Below are 20914 nucleotides of genomic sequence, written 5' to 3'. Positions count from 1 at the left end.
GAAAACTATTTAATTATGTATAAAACATTTTATAAAATTTTATATATTTAATATATTTACTGTGAACTCTTAATTCAATATTAAATATTTATAAAAAAATTAAATTAATATATTTGTTTTAAATTTTATATATTTATTTTGTTTTGATTTTTTTATTTATTTTAGTCCTTTAATTTTTAAACATGTTTTAACGAAACCATTTTCTATAAAAGATGATAAACTGAGTTAACTTGTTTTTTTTTTTTTTTATAATAATTGTTCATGCTTATACATGTATACTTCTTACTCTGTTACTTCATCATCATTTCCTTCCTCCTTCTCATTTTTTTTTCTTTTGGCAAAGGTGGTCAAGTGATGCAAACTTGGGTGTGTGGTGATGTGGGTAACTTAGTTGTTTATGGTAGCTTCACATGTGCTCAAACATGTTTTATTTGGGAGTTAAGGTGTTTTTCTATTGAGTCACATTTAATAATTAATAACATTATAATTATTAAAGTTAAAAGGAAAAAAAGAAAAAGAAAAAGACAAGTATGAAGTAACAGAAGAAGAAAAAAAATGTGTATGAAAAATGTTCTACAAAAATTAACAGAGCTTAACGTTCTTAAAAAAATTAACTTATTGAAAACGTATTTAAAAGTTAAAAGATTAAAGCAAAATAAAATATAAAGTTAGATATTAATTTTATCATAATTAAAAAGAGTAAGTTAATAAAAAAAATTCCTTAGAGTAAATGAATCTCTATCTTTGAATAAAGAGGGAGAAAAGTATACAATGAACGCCAAAAAATTTACCAGATTTAAGAAGTAATTCATCTAAGATTAAAAACCTAAATTAGCGACAATGATATATAAGATAAAAACAATATCTACGATAACAAAAAGAAATTAAGTTCAATTGATTTTATAAGAAAAATACAAATAATTTAATAATGAACAATTGACAAAATAATAATATGGTTTTTTTTAACTTTTTTTTAGTTTGAAACTTGTTCTTTAATTATTTTTTATTCAATCTAGTTCTCTAATTTTTTTTTATCTTAAATTAATCTTTGTTAAAATACTATTAAATCTCGTTGAAATATTATTAATTTTTTTTAATAATTTTTAAGATTAATTAAGTGAATTATTTAAATATTGTATTATAATAAATAATATAATCCAATTTTTTACATGAAAATTTGCTCGGAACTTTGTGATTTTCAAGGTCACAAACATACTAATAATGTAGAACCATTAAACTAACTTGCAAAGTTAGAGAATGGAAGATAAGAGATGTAAATTTGAAGTTTATTATTGGGGAGAGAGGTGTGAAATAAGAAAATGGGAATATTAAAGGAAGACATTATAAAATAAAATAAGAAAAAAACATTATAAAAGAATTTTGTGAATATTCATAGAGTTTGAAATATACATTTTTAAGGATGAGTAAAGAGTCGTGATTAGACAAAAAGAGAGAAAAATGATACTAAAGGGGAGAAAGATAAATAATAAAAAGAAAAAAAAGTTTTTAACAAAGAGTTTGCGGGTCTTCATATGATTTAAAATATAAAATTTAATGATGAGAAAAGATTATAAAAGACAAAGTGAAAAAAAAAAAGCATTCAAATAAACACTTGTAAAAAATATAATGAGATAAATGAACGTTTTTGTTTGAAGGATAAAATATAATTTATGAAAAGATAACACATTAACGGAAGTGTATTAATTTTTTTAGTATTAAATAAACTAATTTGAGATGTTTGTTTTTTCTCTATAATTTATACAACAGAACTAATAATTTTTTTAAAATATTTTTTTATGTATTTATTCTTATTGTCAGTTTGTGGATATGCAGTAAAACTATTTTTTAATAAAAATCACAGAATAAAATAAAACTAAAATTACAAAAGCAAACTGAAAGTAAAATTATGTTGAAACATTATTGAATATTTTTCCATATAATAATGACAAATGTTACTTCGATTGAATTTTGAGATTTTTTTATTTTTTTTTTATGAATGTACCGAGTAATTTATGAAAAATATCGTCTATAAATTGAGGGGAAAAAAACATGTAAAATAGTAATTGGTGAAGATTCACATTTGATTTAAATCTAAGTATTTTATAAATGTTATTAACTTCAACTTAACAATTAAAAGATCTGTAATATATTAGCAAAAAAAAAGAAAGAAAGATCTGTAATATTTTTTTTTATTTTACACTTTTTTTAGAGAAGTTAAATTTGATTAATCTTCATGTTGAAAATTTATTTAATAATTAGTATTTGCTTAAGAAAAATTAACTCATACAGTATTCTGGGTGTATTAAATTAAGTTAATTAAATCTTTGTATTTTTTAAGTAAAGTCTTTTTAACATTTTTAACTTCAACTTGTAATATTTTTCGCTGAGTGGAAGTGTTTTTGTTATTACAATCGAAAGAAACAACGAGTAAGGCCGAAGAGAAAAACCACCAACGTAGACCGCAGCATTTAGTCAAAATATCTTAAAATTGACTCATACATCATTTAATAACACGTATAACAACAATCACAAATTATGTTACAAAATCTATTACATTACCATATACATGAAATGTTTGCACTTTCTGATATTTACATTTTCTAATATAATAATAAAAATATATATTATAAGTGATAAAATTTTTATTAGTGTATTATATTTTATTAGTTTTATAATCGTATAAAATTATCAATTTTTATGTCTTTTGTTTTTTATAATGTAATATATTTCATAGTTATAGAATTTTATTTTTTAATTATTAATTATTTATATTTATTTAACAGTTATTTAATACGTGAAATTTTTTTGTATTTTTATTCTCTATTTTTACTTTTAATTACATAATTGTTACTTTTTTTTTCATTCTATTTCATTTTGAGATTTGTACAAATAAACGTGAAAGTAAAAGAAATTATTTTCAATATTCCATGAATAAATGTTTGAAATCAAGAAAAAAATAAAACAGAAAACATTTTATGAAACTAAACGGCCCTGAAGTGGTAGGGAAAAAAATGAGAATTTAACATAAAAATAATACCAAAATACTATTGATTTTAAAGTATTCAAAAATATAAAATTAATTGTTAAATAATAATAAAATTACATAAAAGCATTTAAATATATACATATATATAGCACTTTAATTACATTTTAGTCGTTTATTTTATTTTAATTCCTCAATTTTTCATTTTATGATTTTACTTATCATTTTTTTTAATTAAGTAAATTTCTTGTCACCCAACTTTTGTACATGTTTTATTTTACTGCCTCAAATTTTAATTACATATTTTTATTCCTCTTATTTTTTGAATTATACGAATACTTTGAGTTAATACCCAAGCTTTTAACCACTGTTTCATAAGTTGTAGTTAGTTAAGATAAGCACATTTTAATATATTTTACATTAAATTTTTAAACATAATAAAAACTTAATTTAATATAAAAAATATTTTATATAATAAATATAAAACTCTTATGTTTATTATTAAATATGATATAAATTAATTAACATAAAATTAAAATTATTTTATTGTATTAATTTATAATATAATATTTTATATAAAATAAAAAGTATATATTTAACTATCACGGTCTGAGATTCAGTGCAATTTTATAAACCTTGCTCGTAGTTGACCAAAGCCATTAAATTACATTTTTATTTAATTATTATTCTTGATTTTTTGGTAATTTTGCTAAAACTACAGTTTTTCCTTTTAATTCTTTTATTTTTCATTATTGTACTAAAAATATATATTTTTTAAATATAAAAAGTTTGCATTGACACTATTTTCAATATTTGAGAAAAATAATGAATAAAATAAACAAATTCTCCTAATTTAAATATATTATTTTTAATAGCACAGTTTTATACAATTAACTAATACATAAATTCAATTATCAGCAATTAAAAGTAAAAAATTAGTTAGAAGGAAGATATATTACGTATATTATGATCAATGCTTTTTTAATCTTAATTAACAGTATACATTTAAAACTCAGAACATATTTTTACTTTAAAATTTTGAGATTCTACAGCAAAACATTGCAATCATATTTTTTTGCGTGAGGTTAAAGTGGTCAATATCACAATCACAATTAACACTTGTCACTAACAATACAAAAAATATTACATTACATTCCTTACAAAATTCAATTATTTAATAAAAGAAATGGTCATTTATATAATTTTATAATTTTACACCATAGTTAAGAAGGACAGAAAAATCAGATGAGAAAAAAACTTTAGACCTTTGATTTCTAAAATATCCCTAAGCATTATTGTTTAGGAATGCCAATCAGAAAAGGACGTGTACTTAGGCTTTTTTTGTTAGGGTTAGAGTAAGAGGACAAGTAGTGGACCATTTGGTCACATATGTTGCATAGAAGTGACTCAGTGAATGAGTTGTGGAAGCCATGTTCCTTTCAACAAAACCATAACTGAGGTTGGAGCCTTTGGGTGTTAGTTTGGGAGCATAGGTCAGTTTTTTATTGAATGCCACCGAAGAAATTGAAAAAAAATGGAAAAGAAAAATAAGTGGATGCAGTTTAGAGAATAAATGCAGATATAATCATTATTTTTTAATAAAATATTATTATTTACAATAAAATACATGTACATTTGTGGTAGGTTATGAATTTGTTAAAATTTTAATAACTAGTTTTTTAATCAATGATGCATTTTATCACTTATCCTCCATTGGTTTCAGTGAAAGAAAAGTGAATGGAAGGAAAAACATTTAAAATTTAAATTGAAGGAAAAGTAAAAGTTAAAAAAGTTTGAACTTTTTATTTCTACAAGTCAATTTTTATAATTTATTTAATTTAAAAAATCATTAAAGAACATTTTTATTATAAAGAAGCACAATATACAAAGTATAAAATAGCAAATACAAAATCAAAAATTTATTAGTCTTACAGCATAAAGCATAAATAATACAAAAAATATTAATGATTTATTTTTATTTATTGATTAAAATTTGTTAAATATCATCGTAAATATATTAAAAAATAGTTATATTAAATACAATTATATTAAATACTTAAAAAAGTTATATTATATAATTTATACACCTTAAAAGGTTATTTCATGCATTTTTCTTTAATAAAAAGAAGAATAAAATTTTAAATTAATTAAAAATTTTATTTAAATAATAGCGTATAAAATTTTATATTAAAATGGCATATCAGTAAAAAATTATTAATTAAATTCTATTAAAAATTACACTTTTTAGAGAACAAAGTTGAATTACATAAAATTTACGCATTAATTCACTCTTAAATATCCCGGTAAAAATACGAAAAAACACTGAGAATTAGAACTATAACAGCGGTTTGAGGGTTTTCTTTGAGGGTTCTTAGTCCTAAAACCCTGTCCCTGTCTCTATTCTCTTGTTGCAGTTTCTCCCTTTCCCTCTCTATCGTTATGGCGGTGGAAAAGGAAAAGCTGCAGGAAGAATCCGTAATTCGCCGCTTCTATCAGATTATTCTTAGTTGGGACTACTTTCGTCTCCTCAAGGAATCCAAGGCATTTCATTTCATTCCTTACTCTTGTTTTTTAAAACATTTACTAGTCATTCCAAAATTCACCAACTCTTTCAAATTTGGTGTTTTCAGAAGCAGAAGAACAATGGGGGAGAGGAGGCTGTGTCGAGACTCGTGAAGGTGAAGACCCGATACAAAGACGTTGACGATTATATTGCCACTTACGAGCCCCTTGTCTTTGAAGAAGCCAAATCCCAGATAATTAAGGAGAAAGAGGAGGAAGAGGGTACTTTTAATTTCAACTATTTTGCGCCTTTTTGTTTCAGTGGATGATCACTATTATAGACTAGCATTGTTTATTGTTGATGCCGTTGTCTCGGAGGGATATTTAGCCTTTTCTATATGGTTCTTGTTAATTGTTAATGGCATTGTGTTTTTATTGGGTGGTCATTGCTACCCCATGCATGCACATTGCTCTGCTCTGATTCTGAGGGCTATCAAAACTTTTTCAGTTGCGGTTCTCAAATTCTATCTTAAAATTAAATGATGGGTATTGATTCCACGTTTGAAAGTTTGGATTTTGACTGGGGTCTCTTTATCTTTTGGCTTACTGCAGTGACTGAATGGAAATTGGGAGTGGTAAAAAGTTGGAGTGAGGCGGATGACTTTCATTTTATAGAATTTCCTTGTGAAATCAAGGAGGGAGAATCAATATCGCAGAATGATCTTTTACTTCTTTCAAAAGATAAGGTACTGATGATCAGAGATTGTGTGTTTTTGGACTTTGCTGATCCTGCTATTATGTAATATTATTGTATATTGCATTTATACGTGTATTCTTGTTGCATTATTTTCCCTGAATTGTTTGAACTTTGAATTGTCTGCCTATTTGAACTGAGATTTATTTTTTATTGTTGACCTGTCAATACTTGTCACTGCACAGTTTCTGGATAGCAAAAGATTTCCAACTGTGTATGCATTTGCTTTGGTGGAACACGTACGGAAATTTTCTGAAACTAGACTTCTTCGAGTTAGACTCTATCTTGCTGGAGAGTTCTCCCATTTTAATACAGATAATGTACAATCTTGCCCCAGGCTGTTTAACATGCGTTCTCATATATGCGAGACAGAGAGACAGTTGTATTTTATGAAGGTAACTTGTTCTATCTTATATTGTATTCTTGCCCGGGTGAAATATTATATCTAGGCTCTTTTAGGAATTATTATATTATACATCTTGCCTTTATTTTCCTCTCACTCTCTCTCTTCCCTTCTTCCATTCAAAGCTTCAGTTCCTGCAACTCCTTCTTCAGCCTCTCGTTCTCTGCTTCCATCTCCTTCATTCTCCTTTTGCTCCTTAATTCACGTTTCACAATCACACACCCTTATCCTTTTCATATGTCTGTCATTACATGGTCCCTCCCATTTCCCAATATCTCCTTCCATCACAAACAAAGTTGTTCAATAATTATGTCCCATCTATCTCTGAACATTTAAAGCACTTTATGTTCTACAGTTCTAGTTAATAGTTATTCTCAGTTTTTTTTCCATGATATTAAAAGCAATGGTTTCAAAAACTTAATGTGACTCCATGTTTACTCCTATGTTATTGTCTGATGCAGAACTCTTATTACCTGTCTCCCCCACGTTTGCTTTTTGAAAAATTTCTGAAATTCATCTTTCTTCTGTTTACCCACATGTTTAGTTCTATACGGTATAGTTCCTGAAGTTTACGTAGTTTTCCATGTTTATGGTCTTCTTGTTTCCCCTTATCACTGTTTAGAATGTCGAAGACTCCATCTATCATAGATAATCAATCAAATGTATTTTCATATGAATTTTATTGAAGTGAGACCACTCGTGTGCTTTTTACACTGGGGAGGGGGGGGTCTTCCATTCTTGAGTAATGGATTTTGTTATGAGTTTGTAAAAGAAGGTAAAAGGCTTTTCGTTATTGTTTTCTTAATAGAAAAGGTTCTCATAAATTAGTTTGGCCTTTGAGCCAATGTGGAAATCCTGCAGGTATGCAGTTTATCTACCATTGCGCGTGAGTATTTGGCTATACGAACTATAAGCTGTCTCCCATACAAGGATTTAATAGTAAATGCAGTTGGAGAGAATTTTGGTACAGAAGTTGAGGGTTGGAAAATCCCAATTCCTTTGAAGGAATATGTTGAAAATACTTTCAATCAGTACCAACGTGAGGCCATAACAGTAAGTCTTTACTTTGGAAGTTCTTTCTCTTTGTATCATTGTTAGCTAACTTTTGTTGTTTGGAAAGAATAAATATGTGGTTCTGGCAATTAATAAGTTAAAATGTTATATTTTGAAGTTTGAGTTTGACATGTAGTTAAAGGATATAATAATTAAAAATCAGGATGTATTACTTCAATCAATTTATCATGCATAAATTATCATTCAGAGTCCTATTTCTCTCTTTTTTGTTTATATGTTTTCTGAATAATTTGACCATGTTCCTTCTTTTCTACTGTTTTTCTTTTCTTTTGTACGTGTTACTTTTAAAGGCTTAGACAATTAGACTTTCACAATTTCAATCCCATATTAATTTGTTTTTGTTTTGATTTAGAAGTGAAAGAAAAAACTAAGAAATGCAAGAGCAAATGAAAAGATGTCCTCCAGAACACTGCCTATAGTCAAAAAACAGTAAATTGAAACTTGCACTGTATATTTATCCCATATCATATATGCTTTCTTCTTTATCATTTTCTTTAGTTTTATGAACCTTTTTTTTTTTTGCTTGAGAATATGTCTTTTTGTTGATGAATCCTTTTAAAATGGACTTCTGTAAAAAGTGAAAGCTATTTTATGATATATGATTCATTGACACCAGGTGTCAAACTTAGATATTTACACTACTTAATAACTAATGCAAGATTGACCAATCTAAACTTGAATCATTTTATATTATCTTGTTAATCATGTATATTACAAATTTCACATAATTTATATCTTTATAGGAATATTATCTAAATTTGATATTATTTATATTTTAAAATCTCAATACCTGTTAAAATAAAATAATACGATGAAATACCTATTAATTTTGTTTTTGTATGAAAATAACGGTTGGATTGTCTAATCTTGTATTTTATGAAAAATTATTTAGTGGTTTAAGTGTTTAAACTTGACACCTAGTGTTAACAAATCCTAACTCATTTTATATTTGGATGCAATCTTCTAGAAGTACTTTTTAATGCTTGAACAACTTTTCCTTTTCTCAAAATTAGCTTTTGTAAGATCTTCTTTCCCAAAGCATAAAAATTTAGCTACCAAAAAAAAAAAACAACCAAAATTTTAGTTTTTTCAGTTCAAAGCTCATCCAAACACACTCTTGGATTGGTTGAAAATGAGTTGGCCAAATTTATGGCAAAGGGATAGTTGTTGATCATTCTTCAAATGATATATAGGAATAAAAGCTTTTTGATTGATCTTCACTTTCTTATAAAAGATTCTTTTGTCATTTTCTCTCTCTTTGTTGCTTGACTTGTGACTGATTCTGTCTTATGTTTATAGTGTAAATTTCTCTTATAATTTTGCATCTTTCGAACTTGGGAGAGCATTTTACAAAGGAAATAATCATCTGATGATAAAAGCTTTTTTGGGATGTTGCCAAAAAGTGATTATTTCTCAAAAATAAGTGGAACCAAGCATGCAAAGCTCATGTAGCATTTATTTATTCCACAATAAAATTTTATTTTCTGTTGCAGGCTGGTCTATCATCAAAAGCCTTTGTCCTGATACAGGTTTGCCTCTATGTCTAGTCTTGCTTCTCCTGCAAACTTTTTAATGCTTTTGCATACTTGTCTTTTGTTTTAGGTAATGTTTGATATTTCAAGCTCAAATGCAGCCACTTTTTTCTCTGATCTTGGGCAAAAAATTTTCCATGATTTTCCTTGACCTCCCAAAAGCCTGAGGAGATGGTTTTTTTAGTGTTATAAGAAACAAACTAATCAGTTAGACTGGTTGAATCATGAACTGGTCCATGATCTGGTTCAGTTCCTTTAAAGTTTGTTCTAGGTGATCTAATGTACCCTTTGCTGTTTTGTTTAACTTATCATACAAAGCTTAGTTGTTGGGTCATGATAGAAATAAGCCCATAATGAAAGAGTACATTATAGGAAAAGGAAGAGTGGGCCAGTTAATGTTAAGGCCCAACCTAGAGAAACAATCAGTTAGCTCATAATTAGGAAGCTGTTAGGAGACAGTTACTTGTTGTTAAGGTCAGAGTTAGGAGAATTGTGGTGTCCTTTTGTAAGTGAATAAGTCTGTGTAGGAGAGTTGCCAGGATCTCTCAAATATTTTTGGTATTGCATGATAATAGTCTGTGCTTACATTAGGTACAAAACTGTGTTCAATCTTAGTAATATAATTCAATATTTCTTTCTTTTTCCTTGCTGTACAAGTTATAACAGGTCAGAGTTTGTAATTTATTACTGCTAGAGAAATAGGTTATGATGTTGATTTATATCACAAGGTCCTTTGTAGATTTTTTGCTGAAGCTAGGTCCTTTCTTGATAATGTACTTGCTTTTGGAAATTCCACCTGACATTCATTATCCCCTTGCAAGATATGCATGAGACATATATCTTGGTTTTTATCTGCCTTCTTTTAAAATAATTGTAATTGAGTCTAACCAAATCCTTTTAGGGGCCCCCAGGGACTGGGAAGACTCAAACCATACTTGGGATTCTAAGTACCATTTTGCATGCAACTCCTACAAGGGTGCATTCAAAGTAAGTATAATAATGTCTTTAGATCTTCTATGTGTATAATTCTGTTTCTGCTTTATTTTGTTATCCTGAGCCAAGCATTATGTTAAGAGAGTGCCTGGTAGAGGCGAGATTTTGAAGTAATTTTTGGTTCTACCAAGCAATTTATAGTCAAAATTTTGCCTTACAATTCTCTGTATCTGATTCCATGAAGCAGGACTTATGAGCTAAGGCAGGGGCCACAATTACCAATTGAGGAGAAGTAAGTTACCCTTTGAGAATATCTAGGTTTCACTTGTTCAAGAAAATTTTATGACATGGATGTTGTTTTTTCATGTGATTCTGGTATGAGGTTCTTTTATTCCCCAGGTGGGACATCTTTTAAAATATTTTCTTTGTTCTTTTCATTATTGGTTTCTTCTTCTTGTGTTATACATGTTTTCTCTCTAAGTCTCTGGCTGTGCTTATCTTCTAGTACAACAACAACAACAAGCCTTATCCCTCTAGGGCTATCTTCCAGTAGACATAGTTCATATTTAAATTGTTTTGAATCAAATTAGAAGTGGAATGGTAAGGGTAAAAACTGAGATTTGTCATAAACATCAAGAAACTAGCTGTAATTAGGTGCACATTTTCTTGGTTTCTCTTGACATAAATTGGTTCAACTTTACATTGGCATTGTATGAAGCCAAGAGGATTGTTTAAAGCTTAAGGGCACAGTTTCCAAACTCATGGATTATACAGGCAAGAGTCTGGGCAATTACTTATTTGTTAACTTTGTTGTTAAAGGATGATAAGGGAGAGCAAATTGACTGGATTTGGTGTACTTTAGAATTTTCCAAGAGAAAGTATTTGGATTAGAGTATTCATAACTGGTGAATCATAATTAGATTTTCATTTAATAAGAGATCCTGATTAAAGTACAATTGTAGATGGTTGATGTATTAGGACCTGATAGCTCAGCTTTATTTGGTCGAGGTTAAGAATGACAGTCCATAGCAGAGTGCACTTCAAACTAATAAAGTTGATTTTGGCCTCCTTATCATCCCTTGCATATTTCTTTCATTCCTAGTCTTGTTGGAATTTAAGAATAATTCAATTTGATTAGACAATGTTGCACAAATGCCTTGCAATAGTTAGTTTTTAAATTGTATACTCAGTATTAGTAATCACCTTGTCGATTAATTTCACCTTCTCAGCTTGTGTTATACCACCAGACCATCTAGTCTTGTTCATTTAATAATCAATTTGGGATGTTGACCAGTTCTGCCCCAAGAACAACCATAATAGAACAAATATGGTTATTATACCAGCTTTATCAGTAGAATGCACTTTTCATAATTTATCTTGCTAGAAGATTTTTTATGATTTTTTTAATTCCCTTTTCCTGTGGCAGACAAAGACATTGGGGACTGGCATGTCCATGGCTTAACAGTATCAATCCAAGGGATAGTTTGATGCCGAAAGATGGTGATGATGGTTTTTTCCCAACTACTGGAAATGAATTAGTAAGTACTTATTTTCATTGGTTGAGATTGTTGATTTTACAAAATCATATCTTCTAATTATTGGTTTTATCAGAAACCTGAAGCTGTAACTTCAAATCGTAAGTATCGTGTAAGGGTGCTAGTATGCGCCCCATCAAACTCTGCCCTTGACGAGATTGTCTTGCGGGTTCTCAATGGAGGTATGAAGTTTCTTTAATGCATTTATTTGGGGAAAAGCTTTTTGCTTTACATTTGCTTGCATGATGTGACAAAGCTACTGGTGTAAAAGAGTGCAGTGGACTATTTGTTTAGATAGCAAGCAAAATTTGTTATTAGTAAACTGGAAGTAATTTTGTATTAAATTGTAATGCTGAAAGTTCTGAAGCTTGCAGAGTACAAATTTTCTTATTTATAAATTAAAATATGATGCATTGAATGCATAATGATATTCATCCCTCTTAGTTTTCTGTTTCGATGCTAGTGATGGTGTTATTTTGTGGTAGGGGTTGAGTCCAACTGGGACATTGTAATTAACTGTTTCACATTATAAGCAGACTGCAGTTGACCTAGCTGCTCTTATGCTTTTTTCTTATTATTTTTTTCTTTTAAGAATTTCTAATATCGATGCTATATTATGGTTGCATATTTAGTTTTTAATTATTGTTCATGGATGTTCTCAGGTGTACACGATGAAAATGACCGTGCATATTGCCCTAAAATTGTGCGGATTGGTCTCAAAGCACATCATTCTATCAAGGCTGTTTCCCTGGACGAACTTGTATGTGGTTGAAGATTAACCAAATATGTTTTGAATTAGCTATGATACTGCCATTATTATTTAATCTTCTACATGACTACTGTAAAATTTGGTTATAATGCCATTGTTGAGAGAGATGAGGGAAACAAGAGGAATAGCATGAATCTGTGTCTCAATACATGAAGGGGCTAATTATTTATAATGAGAGCGCATTAAATACATAATAAATACATGATTTGCAGTTACTTTGAATCATGCTAATTAAATGATTACTTAAATACTTTCTTTATTTACAAAATTACCCTTTTTACATTATTCCTAACAGCCATGATCATGCATGACAGGTTAAGGAGGAAGCTTAACTACTAAATTTTTGGTTTTGCTAACATTAACCCTTAGAGCTAATTTTTTAATGGAAAATAGAGCATTTATTACATTGAAAATATTAAAGTGTAACTAGTACGTGTTTTCCTAATAAATATTTACTAGTTTTAGATACTTAAAATCAATGTTAAGGGTTGATGTTAACATTTTTCTTAAAATAATGAAGACCTCAATAAATGCTTTATTTCCTTTAACATTAACGAAGAGCCTCAATTCCGTCCTCAATTTAACTAACATACCATCTATATATGTTCCTATACAGTTTATTAGGCAGGTGAATGTGTTGCTGGCATTTGTGAAGGAGGTTATATTTCACTTATTATAGATTACTGTGGCAATTCTCACCATCCCCAGGTTAGACATCCTATTTCTGCGTCAAATGTCTGAATGGATTTCCAGAGTGACAATGATAGACCCTCCAGGACTAAGATGTAGGAACCAAGGAGTACAAGGGATGTAGTAGATTAATCCATGGAAAATAGTTGTGCTGATAGAGTTGGGCATAACAGATCGCTGATGTGGCAGCCTGGCAGGTGAGAGTGAAGAGAAAAGATTAGTTAGAATAAGGGAAAGGGAGAGAGGAAGGGTGATCACAAAAAATTATAGTGGTGAGTTAGGGAGAACTAGCCCCTCGGAGCTAGTCTAGTTTCTGAGAGTTATGTTTCTGTTAATCTGAGAATCTGATTACTATTATATTTGGGGATTATTCCCATTTTCTGTAATCAAATACATGTGCTTCTATCATTTAGTCTCTGCCTCACTATCGTAAATATACTGACAGAGTATTCTGTCACCTTGTTTATAAGAAGAAATCAGAACTTGAAAGCATGGCCAGCTTCAGTGTTATGCATTCAGATTCAGACACACTGTAGATAAACAATAGTCGGTCATTCTGTTTCTTCAACTTATGTTGTTCTGTTTTTGCTCTCTAGAATCTCCTCTTTCCTTGCCATATTCTGGAACCTTTCAATGTTATTCATGAAATTCTTCTGATTTGACAGCCTGGATCTCTGCAAAGCAAGTGGTTTTTCTTTATCCATATGTGGATCTAGAGTACACTAATTTAATATTGACACCATTGTTATAAACCAAAAACCTGCAATTTTCTGCAGGCTTTTGACCAAAGGGTATCCATGCAATGCACCTAACTGCCTAAGCTCAACTTGGAGAACTGTGCCTGAATTGCACTTGAAGATATTTTGCTTCATCACTCTTTGCTAGGATTGGAACCTTATCTATATCTTTTGCTTTTATGGCTAGGATCTGTGATCACCAAAATAATTTTAATTTGTGCTCATCCTTCATATATCTTATAATTGGGCAGTCCAATCTTATCGTGTTATTAAACCCAAAACACATTAGTATGTAGATTTTCAGCCCAAAGCATATTCAACAATCTTGGTTTTATTTTTTGTGTTTCATCCTCTGAAGATATGGGGATGACCTTTTATATAGACCTTTGAGGAAAATATTCTTAAAGAAAATAAATTGAGCATAATTCATATTTCTTGAACTTGGTACAAATGAGCCAAATTAGACAGGCTTTGATTAATGAATTGGTAGTGTAAACTTTATTTACATAATTACTGATTATATTGCAATATGTATAGTGTATCTGCTCTTCTAAATGTAATTTGGGTCAATTTTTTCTTATGCTTAAAATTTTAATTGCAGCTGAAACAAAAACGTGCCAATGCCACCAAATCATCCACCGATAAGCAGAGTAATGGTCCTGCAGGAAGTAATGATGACAGCATCCGGGCTGCAATTTTGGATGAGGCCACAATTGTATGTATTTCAAACTTTCTGTTGAATGCAAAAGAAAAAGCAAAAAAACTATTTTTCTTAGTACTTTCTTTGTGCTTGGCAGGTCTTCTCCACACTCAGTTTTAGTGGTTCCCATGTTTTCAGTAAACTAAATCGTGGCTTTGATGTTGTGATTATAGATGAAGCAGCACAAGCTGTAAGTGTGAAATCTTTTTCAGTATGGTCGCCAAATAACATGTTAGGTTGCTAGTAATATAAATTGACCGAGCAAAGTTTTGTTCAAATAAGTTTCTGCATTTCTTGAAAATATTGTGACAACTACTCGAGTTGTAGCAAGCAGATGGAATATGTCATAGACCATCTAATAAACTTAAAGCTATTATGTGATGACTGACAACACTTGAATGGTTTATGTTGTAAATTTAACCCACCCCCTCACACAAGAGTCCTTTGGGCTTCAAGGGTGGATAATGCACACATCCTCTTATCTTGTGCTGTAATTTTTCTTTTTATTAGAAGAGAATAGGCAGGCAAGGATTGAATTCTAGATTATATGGTCATAGAAACTTTGATACCATGCCATGAACTGACTATCCTGATAGCTTAAGCTATTAGGTGAAAGACACCCATGACAGCAAACATATGTAAATATACTGAATATTTACATATGGAAGAATGAATACAAGATGAATTTACTTGCAAGAAAAATTAGAATAGTAATTCCAACTCTTATTTCCAAAATTACAATAAATCTAGACAATTTTGGAAAGTGTAGCAAGTTTATTATTTTCTAGTTTCCAGTTGTATTGTTTACTTGTTACTATTTGCAATGATAAGATTAATAATTGTCAATATGCAATGACATGTCACCCTTAAACAGGTGGAACCCGCAACTCTTGTTCCTTTAGCCAATCAATGCAAGAAAGTTTTCCTGGTACTTTTCATTGCTTTTCCTTACATTATTAGACCCTTTTACTATTTTACTTATAGTATTTACGTTGCAGCTGTGTTAATATGCCCACTATACATGTTAACTATCTAATCTTTCATAAAGTACAAATTTCAAGGGGGGAAAAAAAACCTTTTTACAGCATCTGTAAAGAAAGCATATTTATTTATCATTGCCCAAGAGATATGAAATGTTATACAAAAACGAGATTCATAATTCATGTCTAGTGATTTATAGTATGTTTGGTTCAGCATTTATAATCATAAACATGTTTTTTTTAAGCAACTAAGAGTTGCTTGTGGATCCAAAACATACGTGTATGTAACATTAACTAGCATCCAAACGTGCATTAACTGCTTAGACAAGGCCTGGTGAATGGAAATATTATTTTACAATTATTTAACCTTTTTAAAACTTGCTGGAGTAAGCAATTTTAAATAATTTTGGGTGAATGTTGTCCTTACTGCTGCTACATTTTCTTGCTATTTTTTGAAGGTTGGGGATCCAGCTCAACTTCCAGCAACCGTAATTTCTGACAATGCAAAGAATCATGGGTAAACAATTATTTTATTGATTGTTGTATCATTTTAATACATTAAACCATTCTTTTGGCTAACCCTTGAATTTTCTTTTTTGTTGCATGAATTTAAGATATGGCACAAGCTTATTTGAAAGGTTGAAGGAGGGTGGTTATCCAGTTAAAATGTTGAAGACTCAATACCGAATGCATCCCGAGGTTGGTGTATATTTTTAAGATTTTCCATATCGGCTAGAAATAAGACCAAAATATTTCTTATGGCTTGGGTTATTCTCTCCTCTTGAATTTGCTTTTGGAGTTGTGTTAGGTGTTAGCCTATTTCTAATACATATGTTTAGTAAAATCTTACAAAATTAATTTGTTTAATTTTAATATCCATGAGTATCAAGACATTGAGAGAATTTTCTCTGAATCAAGAGGATGAAACATGAGCAAATTTCCTTCAAAAACTAACTTGATACTTTGAATGTATTTTTAATATACTAAGATCCTTGATACTGAAATGAATGTAGCAAACATATATTCTTAATCTTTTAGAAGACTGTTGGGTAACAACTTTGTCATAATTGTTTGATGTAAATAAATCCCTTTTTCTTTTCTAATGCAAGCCAATTTAAAGTAATGGAATTAGAAATATTTATAGCCATTAATCTGTGCACTTAAAATATGCAGCATATAGCTAAGTTGAAAAAAGTATATGGCTGTGATTCGCAGCCCCCACCACCACCACATTTCTCTGTGCAATGTATGTATGGTACACTTATTACCTAAATGATATGCTGTCTTACTTTCTGCATCAAATTTAGTTTTGAGAGCTAGACAGCTTTCAAATTTTTATATTTTAAATTAGATCTCTAGTTTGATGGGTTTTAGCAAAAAATGAGTAAAATAGAATTATGGTTTTGAAGGAATGAATTTTAATGATGCATAGTCGAGAAACATATTGAATTGAAGGATATGTATATTGCAAAAAGATGATGTTAGAGAGAATCTTTTAAATTAAAGAGTACATGCTACAAGTGGAATGTGTAGAGAAATTTTTCAGCCTTCACATCTACAGTTCCTTAGGCATCGTTGAATTTGGACTCAGCCTAACTCAACCCCAAAAGCCAGCTGGGGGAGGATTGCTTTGGCCAATCTCTTATTTAGCTGTATCTATAATTGATGTGGGACTTCAACAGCCATTTTGCCTTGGATTTTATTGCTTCGCATAACAAAGTGAATGTAACCTGTTAAACAGAGTTTCCTTGTGTTGCATCAAGGTAAAAAAGCAGGAGTTATATCAATCTCATCAGGAGTCGGACCTTGAGTATCTAAGATATCATCCTTTTATAATTGTATTTCTCTGGAGAAAATACATCCTTATGTTTCTTTCTTCTATTACTCTTATCTTCTTTTTGTGTTCTCTGCATCTGTTGATATTTCCTATCAATTTTTTAAGTGGGTTTTTTTGTTATGGTCAAACAGATAAGAAGCTTTCCCTCTAGGGAGTTTTATGAAGACTCGTTGGAAGATGGGGATGGGGTCAAATTACAGACAGTTAGAGCATGGCATGATTACCGCTGCTTTGGCCCATTCTGCTTCTTTGATATACATGAGGGACAGGAGACTCGGCCATCTGGGAGTGGTTCATGGATAAATGTTGAGGAGGTTGACTTTGTCCTATTCTTGTATCAAAAACTGATAACGCTTTACCCCACACTGAAGTCAGGTAACCAAGTTGCAATTATATCACCCTATCGTCAACAAGTCAAGCACTTCCAAAAACGTTTTGAAGAGACATTTGGAATGTCAGCTGAAAAAGTAGTGGATATATGTACTGTTGATGGTTGCCAGGTAAACTAGCTTAATGTTAATCATATGATATCCTTCATTTTCTTTTTTGATTTTAGTATTGATTTTAGTATTGATTTTAATAATAAATTATGCAAATACTTGAATGTGGTTTTGACTGGAATATAAACCTGTGACATCAAGGGTAATTGCAAGACTAAAATTGTGAAGGATTTAAATCACTAGCTACGAATGTTGTTTGGAATAAATAAATAATAATAGTAAATGCACTTGGGAATAGTCCATTCGTGTTTCACATGATAAAATGTATTTAGTACTGATGGGTATTAATGTGTAGGAAGTACTACTCAATTAATAGTATCCTAGGAAACAGTCTTCACTAAGTCTATTGAGAGATTATAAATGGATGATATGCGGAAACTATGTACAGCACTACATTATACTGATTAAGAAAGCATTCTCATTCTGAATTCTCTCAAAACATTTTGGTTATCTTTTTCTTCCTCTCCCCCTCAACTATTGTGAAGGATTTTCTCCCACGATAGACACCGATCAACATGCAAATTCTCTTTTCCTCTTTTCCCATGACTTCATTGTCTACCCCTGTTTTACTATCATGGCATGAACCATTACAGTAATGCATTGTACATCAAGGCCACAGGCAGTGACCACCATCGTAGTGGCAAGTGGAATTGAAATAGACAAGGAGAGATCAGGGTTGGGATATTCAATAGTCGTAGTGTGAAAAGCCATAAATTTTGTTATTTCAGTTGGAAGGCTTATTATGATATTAGGGTTTACGCATCAATTAACTTGATTCATCATCATTTCTATTATGTCCTTGATCTGTTGAAGGGACCGACTGCAAACATTGGACTTGACTAAAGAACTTACTTCATGCCACTTTGAATCAATCCCCTTCAATTAATCTGCTTCTTCCTGTTTGTGGGTAAATTCTGATTTCCATTTGATAGTAATTTCCGTCTGCATGCCGTAGCTAATTTATCATGTCAACAAGAAAACAAAATCTAAGCTTTCACTAAGTATCTACAGAATGCTACAGCCATGCATTTCAAGCACTTCTATCAAAGGGTAAGTGCTTGATATACATTCACATGAACTGTTGCACTGCACCATAGACATGGCCACTAATTTTGTAGTTTTACTAGATTAAATTATAAAACTTTTGAAATTGAAGAAATATTCCATGGCTAAATGAATTGTATATTCCATAATATTTCTTTCATTTCAATGAGAGTTACACCGTTACTTAATGGTTTGTGAAACAACTTGGGCTTCTCTCCCTATTATGCTTCTTACATGGTTGGCACATTTTATTTGAGATTAAAGAATACTCTCCTCTTTCTTTCAGGGAAGGGAAAAGGACATTGCAATATTTTCATGTGTCAGGGCAAGCAAAGATAGAGGCATCGGGTTTGTGGAGGACATCCGACGAATGAATGTTGGGATCACTAGAGCAAAGTCTGCGGTGTTGGTACCGTATCTTTTGGGATTAATGCGATGCTTTCAAGAATTTCATTTGATAACATGTCTTAATGTGATCAATTTTTTTTTTGTTTACGTAGGTGGTTGGATCTGCCTCAACGTTGAGGAGGAGTGAACAATGGAACAAGCTAGTGGAAAGTGCTGAGAAGAGGAACTGTTTATTCAAAGTAAATATGCTGAAAATTTCTAATATTAGCAATGCAGTGAATTTGATCCATTAAAACATGAATTTTTAATTGAGCCTAACTGATCAAAATTTAGACGCTCGAGTAGTACACTTCCTCTTATTTATAATATTTACCTAAGTAATCATTTGTTGGTCTATCTAGAACTATGCATAATACATCCATAGTTATTTGATTATGGACTTAACACAAATTTCCACCTTGTACTTTGAAGCTGAAGACTAATTAATTTTCATGTGCAGGTTTCTAAACCGTATTCCTCGTTCTTCAGTGATGAAAGTATGACATCCATGCAAGCAAAGGTGGACGAATCATCTCAGGGGATGGGGCCTACTGATATGGTAGACAATAATGCACAGCCTGACAATGCTGCTGCATATAATGATCAAGCACAAGTTGAGGACCATGACTATGGAGATGGTGACGCTGATATGTATGATGCGGGTTATGATGATGATTAGGTTTAGTTGTCAGATAGCAATGTAGGTATGCAGACAGGTGCTATTTATGTTGTTTATCCTGTAATGATAGTATGCATCTTTAATGAGGAAAAGGGTATTGTAATTTTGATCTTCCAAGTATCTAAAAGGTGATGCGAAAAAGACCATGCACTGATCAATGACTATTGTTACTAACGTGTTTATTAACTGCCCAAAAAGGTGTGCAGCACTGATCAAGTTAGGTTTGTTTGGTTACCTAGATTTCTGGTAGAAAGAAAAATGAGAAAATGAGTACCAATCCCAGCATTTGCCTCAAGTCCTTTCTTTGTCATCAATGTTCTATATACCACATTTTCTTTTACTTTGTCCTAAGATTCAATTAAGAGAGAACAAAAGCCCAACTACTATACAGCAACGTTACATAAGAGCAACCACGAAGCATCGACATGCTTACCACATGTGGGGTTTGAGGATAGATGTAATTAGAATGTGATCGTGAGGGTGTTTGTTTCCCAATTCATGTCAACGGATAATCATGATAACATGGCCTAAACAATTTTATTTCTACATTGTCTCGAGGAAAGTGTAGACGACCATTCATAAGGATCGCAAAATGGGTTAACTCGCTGTCTCAGCAGTCCTTAAAAACTGAGTTGAGTTTAACCTATTCAATTTTTAAAGGAGCTATAAAAAATCACGACAAAAAAAAAACGAGTTTAAAATATTAATGTCTAACTTTAGGTTGAGTTGATCCACTTAAAATTCTTTTAAAAAATAAAATATATAATTAAATTTTAACTTAAATAAATTGTTAATTTTATTGATTTTAATATTTAATTTTTAAGCTTACTATTTTTACGTGTAAAATTTAAGAGATATAAAAAAATGTTAATTTC

The 20914-nt window shown here is 30.5% G+C and overlaps 1 protein-coding gene across 2 annotated transcripts; it reads left to right on the top strand.

The window, feature by feature from the left end:
- The first annotated feature begins 5388 nt into the window (after window positions 1-5388).
- On the top strand, window positions 5389-20319 carry LOC113858370 (probable helicase MAGATAMA 3). 2 transcript variants are annotated; one of them, XM_027490994.1, is made up of 20 exons: window positions 5389-5524; window positions 5614-5767; window positions 6098-6231; window positions 6425-6634; window positions 7504-7695; window positions 9210-9245; window positions 10150-10235; window positions 10429-10473; window positions 11608-11719; window positions 11793-11898; window positions 12379-12476; window positions 14514-14627; window positions 14710-14802; window positions 15487-15540; window positions 16051-16109; window positions 16207-16291; window positions 17561-17929; window positions 19260-19382; window positions 19474-19560; window positions 19821-20319. In XM_027490994.1, exons 1-20 carry the CDS (start codon window positions 5423-5425, stop codon window positions 20037-20039), a joined length of 2478 nt encoding a protein of 825 aa, XP_027346795.1. In that variant the 5' UTR covers window positions 5389-5422; the 3' UTR covers window positions 20040-20319. The 2 variants fall into 2 exon arrangements, with proteins under 2 accessions (XP_027346795.1, XP_027346794.1); XM_027490993.1 differs by having other exon boundaries at window positions 5401-5524; window positions 10426-10473; window positions 19821-20182.
- The last annotated feature ends 595 nt before the right edge of the window (window positions 20320-20914 follow it).

Source organism: Abrus precatorius, unplaced genomic scaffold, assembly GCF_003935025.1.
Source record: "Abrus precatorius isolate BTA unplaced genomic scaffold, Abrus_2018 Scaffold2, whole genome shotgun sequence".
Lineage (NCBI taxonomy): Eukaryota > Viridiplantae > Streptophyta > Magnoliopsida > Fabales > Fabaceae > Abrus > Abrus precatorius.
This window is presented reverse-complemented; position numbering and strand designations above follow the sequence as displayed.

Excerpts from the sequence above, each read along its gene's own strand:
- LOC113858370 (XM_027490993.1), top strand. The coding sequence starts at position 5,423 with ATGGCGGTGGAAAAGGAAAAGCTGCAGGAAGAATCCGTAATTCGCCGC. Across the intron at positions 12,477-14,513 it reads CTGTTTCCCTGGACGAACTT|CTGAAACAAAAACGTGCCAA; the intron begins GTATGTGGTTGA and ends TTTTAATTGCAG. Across the intron at positions 19,383-19,473 it reads GAGCAAAGTCTGCGGTGTTG|GTGGTTGGATCTGCCTCAAC; the intron begins GTACCGTATCTT and ends TTGTTTACGTAG.